The 4,545-nt window shown below is 36.3% G+C and overlaps 1 protein-coding gene across 1 annotated transcript; it reads left to right on the top strand.

Moving 5' to 3' along the window:
* Nucleotides 1-4,120, top strand: LOC120470529 (olfactory receptor 52A1-like). Its single transcript, XM_039660087.2, has 3 exons — nt 1-845; nt 3,655-3,707; nt 4,074-4,120. Exons 1-3 carry the CDS (start codon nt 1-3, stop codon nt 4,118-4,120), a joined length of 945 nt encoding a protein of 314 aa, XP_039516021.2.
* The last annotated feature ends 425 nt before the right edge of the window (nt 4,121-4,545 follow it).

The raw sequence follows: 4,545 nt of genomic DNA, 5'->3' as shown, positions 1-4,545 counted from the left end.
ATGAAGGACCTACCTACACAAAATATCTCATTCACAGACTTCAAATTAGTCGGTTTCTACAGCCTAGGAGAATGGAGGCCTTTGTTATTTATCCCTTTTGTTCTGATGTTTTTATTAGCTATTACAGCCAATAGTATTCTCATATATTTAATCAAATCTCAAACGTCTCTGCATTCTCCTATGTATGTACTAATAGGAGTTATGGCAGTGTTAGACTTGATTATACCTATATTTTTTGTACCTAACATGCTTCTTAGCTTTTTGTTTAATTGGAGTGGGATATCTCTAACAGGTTGTTTGATACAAATGTTTGGCCTTCATTTTATTGGAACGTTTCAATCTACTTTGCTTTTTTGGATGGCACTGGACCGTTACTTTGCAATATGCAAACCTCTTCGTTATCATAAATTCATGGAAATCTCTAACTTCCTAAAGTTTATCATTGTGCCAGTAATGAGAAATGGACTCCTTGTTATCACCATGGTCTCTCTGGCTGGAAAACTGTCATTTTGTGCAACAAATGTCATTGATCACTCTTTTTGTGAACACATGGCGTTGGTTCAGTTAGCATGTGGTGATATAACTGTAAATAATATTGTAGGACTTATGTGTGCTTTCCTTATAACCACTGCTGATTTTATTCTCATTACTGTATCTTATGTTGTCATTTTCTCTTCTGTGTTTAGATCTGGTGAGACTCATTCAAAGGCCATTAATACCTGCGTTACTCACATCATTATTATGACGCTTAGTTTGATTTCTGCTTTGACTGCATTTTTGTTATACAGAATCAGGAATAACATTTCTTCTAGCAACCGTATATTTATAAGCATCATGTACTTGTTGTTTCCGAGTTGTCTACACCCACTAATCTATGGATGGAGAACAAAAGAAATACGACTAACATTTCTAAAGTTTATAAATGCAAAGGTCTTTCCGTTAAAAAACTGAATGGCTTTTACAAACGAATAGATACACCATACAACACATAACTTTTATACAAGGAACTATTGTTTTGATCAAAAAAGCTGAATGATACTTTGTAGACAAATTCATGATAAATATAAAGAAAAAAAAGAATGCAGTTATTGTCTTTACAAAACACATCTAAAACATCGAAAAGAGATGGAAACCTATACACAACTTGAAATGATTTGTAATTTGTAAGGCTAGAAGGGCACAAACTAACATGGGTCTAGTTGTATCACACTCAGTTTAAAACTTTCACCAGCATGACGAACCTTAATGTATTTATTAGTTCGCATATCAACACTATATAGAGAAATAAAAATCCTGTTATATAAAAAATATAAAATAAAAATCTCTGTTATTTGTGTTTATTTAAAATTATTTACATCAGATATTATTTTAATATTTTATTTAACAGTTGAGATAGTTATTTAATGAGATAGCTAACCAGCAGAAGACACTAGCAGAGTTAAAATCCCAGTTGCACAGGTGGGGCATGCTATAACACTGCGTTACAACATGGCCCTATTAGAACTATGCTATTCTATTCTATACTTTTATGAATTCTATTGAGAAAAAGAGAAAAAGGTGAATAAAGACTGAGAGTCAATGTTTAAAAGTGATTCATTGTTATTATGTGCTGTATAGCTGTGTTTTTTGGTGTGTTTTTTAGTTGTCAAACTCCAAAAAATATATATTAAAAAATGCCATTATTTTACATGAAAAAGTGAACTTGACTGAAAATATTCTTGAAAATATTTTAGTTTATCTTGTATATATATATATATATATATATATATATATATATAATTTATTTTATTATTATTAGATCAGATACTGTATGTGGCATGACCTATGAGGCATGTTGTCACATTTCACTTTCATTCTTTTGAGGTAAATTTAGAAAAAAGTATACACTATATTAATGAAACAAAACCACATAATTGTACTAGACGTGGGGAAAAATAAGTCAAGTCATGTCACCTTTATTTATATAGCGCTTTTTACATTACAGATTGTATCACAAAGCAGCTTCACAGTGATAACATGAAAATAATACACAAAGTTTGTTTCTAGAAGAAAATTGCGTCCTAGTCCACCTTAAGTAAGGTATACCTGCTTGTCATGTCTTGTCATGCTCTAAGACTATGTTCCATATTACTAGTGAGAAGAGCAGCACCATTTTAGCACGCAGTCCTGAAGTGTCAACTAGTCTCTCCTCTATGGTTGACCTGTGCCTGGACCACATCACAAGTGCCAGCCTCATCAGCCCTTTGAAGGCCTCATCGACACGAAAGCCATCGGCACTCAACAACTCGTCTCCATACCGTCACGATTACTTCGACTTCCAAAAAGATTGAAATGGATAAATGCACTAAATGTTCCGATCCAATCTGACTTTTGAATGCTGCATGAATCATACACTGTTACTTCGTTGGCCAGAGGAGAACTGGCCCTCTGACTGGGTCTGGTTTCTTCCAAGGTTTTTTTTTTTTCTCCAGTCAGTCACCTGATGGAGTTTTGGTTCCTTGCCACTGTTGTCTTGGCTTTTGGCTTGCTTAGTTGGGGACATTTAATGTTCAACAAAATTATTGATCTGCCTTACGTGGACGTTGACGCAATTTTCTTCTAGAAACAAACTTTGTTGTATTATTTTCATATAATCACTGTAAAGCTGCTTTGAGGAAGGAAGGTTTTTAGGAAGGTTATTGTGACACCATTACTATATGCCTCCTCTAACTAAGAGCCTTTTATGCAGGGGCGGTTTCTTCATTAGGGGCGATTGGGCGACGCACCACCAAAGTGTGAATCACATTCGCAATCTCATTCAACCAGAATTACCCTAGCCGTCACTGGATATAGTCCAATCAGCGTCATGTCACGTTCTGTAGAGTACCGCCTCTTTTTGGGCGATTTCACTCTGGCTGAGAATGTTCCCATAGACTTACATTCAAAGATGTTTTTTTTTTCGAACTGCAATAATAAAATAATAATAATAATAATTCGTTACATTTATATAGCGCTTTTCTGGACACTCAAAGCGCTTCACATAGAACTGCAGGTGCTGCAATGCATTCTCTATGGGTTCCGGGAGGGCTCGCACTAACGTGCTTACATCATCATACGTATCCTTAACTTGTGCAGCGATTGGTGGGAACAAACATAAGATTAAGTGAAAAATAATATTTTAAAACAATTTTAAGCGACAACAATAAAAATGGAACACTACTTTATTATCTTTATCAAATTGATTAAAAAAAAAAGCGAGAGCGAGAGAGACTGTTGGGACATCTCGCGAGTTGTGGCTGCAGACAGTTGAACTTGAACAACGTCATGGCGAACACAGACCTTTAGAAGCCTACACAGAAAATTTCAGGAGTTGAAAAATCATGAGTTAGGCAAAAAAGTAATTGTTTTAACTCTGACTACATTTTGTGTTATTGGATAGTCCCGGGCTGTGTTGTATTTTGGAGTTCATTCATTGGTGTTCAGGAGTGTGTTTTGGTTTTAACGCTACACCTGGAGTTATTTTTGAGAAGTGCGCCACGACACGACCCTGCCGCTGGACAAAGGAATAATGGACTTATGTGCCTCGTCGTGAGGTAGGTAAAAGTAAAACCATTTAAAAATGTTCTATATTTTCTGACAAACACGTTTGGTCATCGCGTAGCTGCTACGTTATAGGCTAGTTATACTGTTTACTAACGTCAACGACTATGACAAACTTGCTTTTGAACGTTTGTTTACTTGTTTCAAATTTTGAAATGGCTATTTGCGTGGGGGTTTGTCGATGTAAACGAGTTAACATTAGTTAACCGTCTTTCCATTCACCGTGTTTCTGAAAATGAGTGTTTTACCGTGAAATTTATGCATCAATGCATTACAGGCATACGTGGTTACAAAATTGCAGTGTCTAACGTTACCCTGGAAAAAAAGATATAGTTGTGCTATGTAGGCCTGCAATTATTTGAATTGTAACAGCTATAACGTTAGGCTATATTAGTGGTGACCCACGATGTGCGTGATTTTCAGCTAATATATTTTTGCATTCTCAATGAATGGTGCTAGATTACGCCTCATACTGTTGTTTTTGTGATCTTCAGATACGACTGTCCTGCAGCTGTCCTGCATCCAAACCCCCCCCAATTGAGAGATTTTGCAGGAGCCGCCACTGCTTTTATGAGGTTATGGTTAGTAGCATTAGAACGAAACACACCAGCTGTTGTGAATAACTTGGCCTCTTCTCAATAAGAGAGTCATTTAACCAAAGAGGTCGCTCATCCGAGCTCCAGATCATTGATATAGCAAGCGTTCGGCACTCTAAAGTGAGGGCTGCATTGATAATGAGGGCTTCATTCTCTTTGAGTGACTTGGCTTTTTTTGGTTAGCAAGCTATTCTGGAAAATAAGCCACCGCTCTACTGAGTATATGGGCATTACTGGGAGTATATACTATTTCACGAAGTGTTGTTTTGTGTGTGAGAGAGAGAGGGAGGGAACATACCCTCACATAAGGGATTACTAGGAACACCTGTTCAATTTCACATTAATGCAATTATCTAATCACCTGATCACA

This window comes from Pimephales promelas, chromosome 16, assembly GCF_988280905.1.
Source record: "Pimephales promelas chromosome 16, fPimPro1.hap1.1, whole genome shotgun sequence".
Classification (NCBI taxonomy): domain Eukaryota; kingdom Metazoa; phylum Chordata; class Actinopteri; order Cypriniformes; family Leuciscidae; genus Pimephales; species Pimephales promelas.
The sequence above is the reverse complement of the archived record's forward strand: the minus strand, read 5'-3'. Positions and strand labels throughout refer to the sequence as shown.

Coding starts and splice junctions, on each gene's coding strand:
- LOC120470529 (XM_039660087.2), top strand. CDS start 1: ATGAAGGACCTACCTACACAAAATATCTCATTCACAGACTTCAAATTA. Junction 846..3,654: donor ATAAGCATCATGTACTTGTT/GTTTCCGAGTTG, acceptor GCTACGTTATAG/GCTAGTTATACTGTTTACTA. Junction 3,708..4,073: donor TGACAAACTTGCTTTTGAAC/GTTTGTTTACTT, acceptor TGTGATCTTCAG/ATACGACTGTCCTGCAGCTG.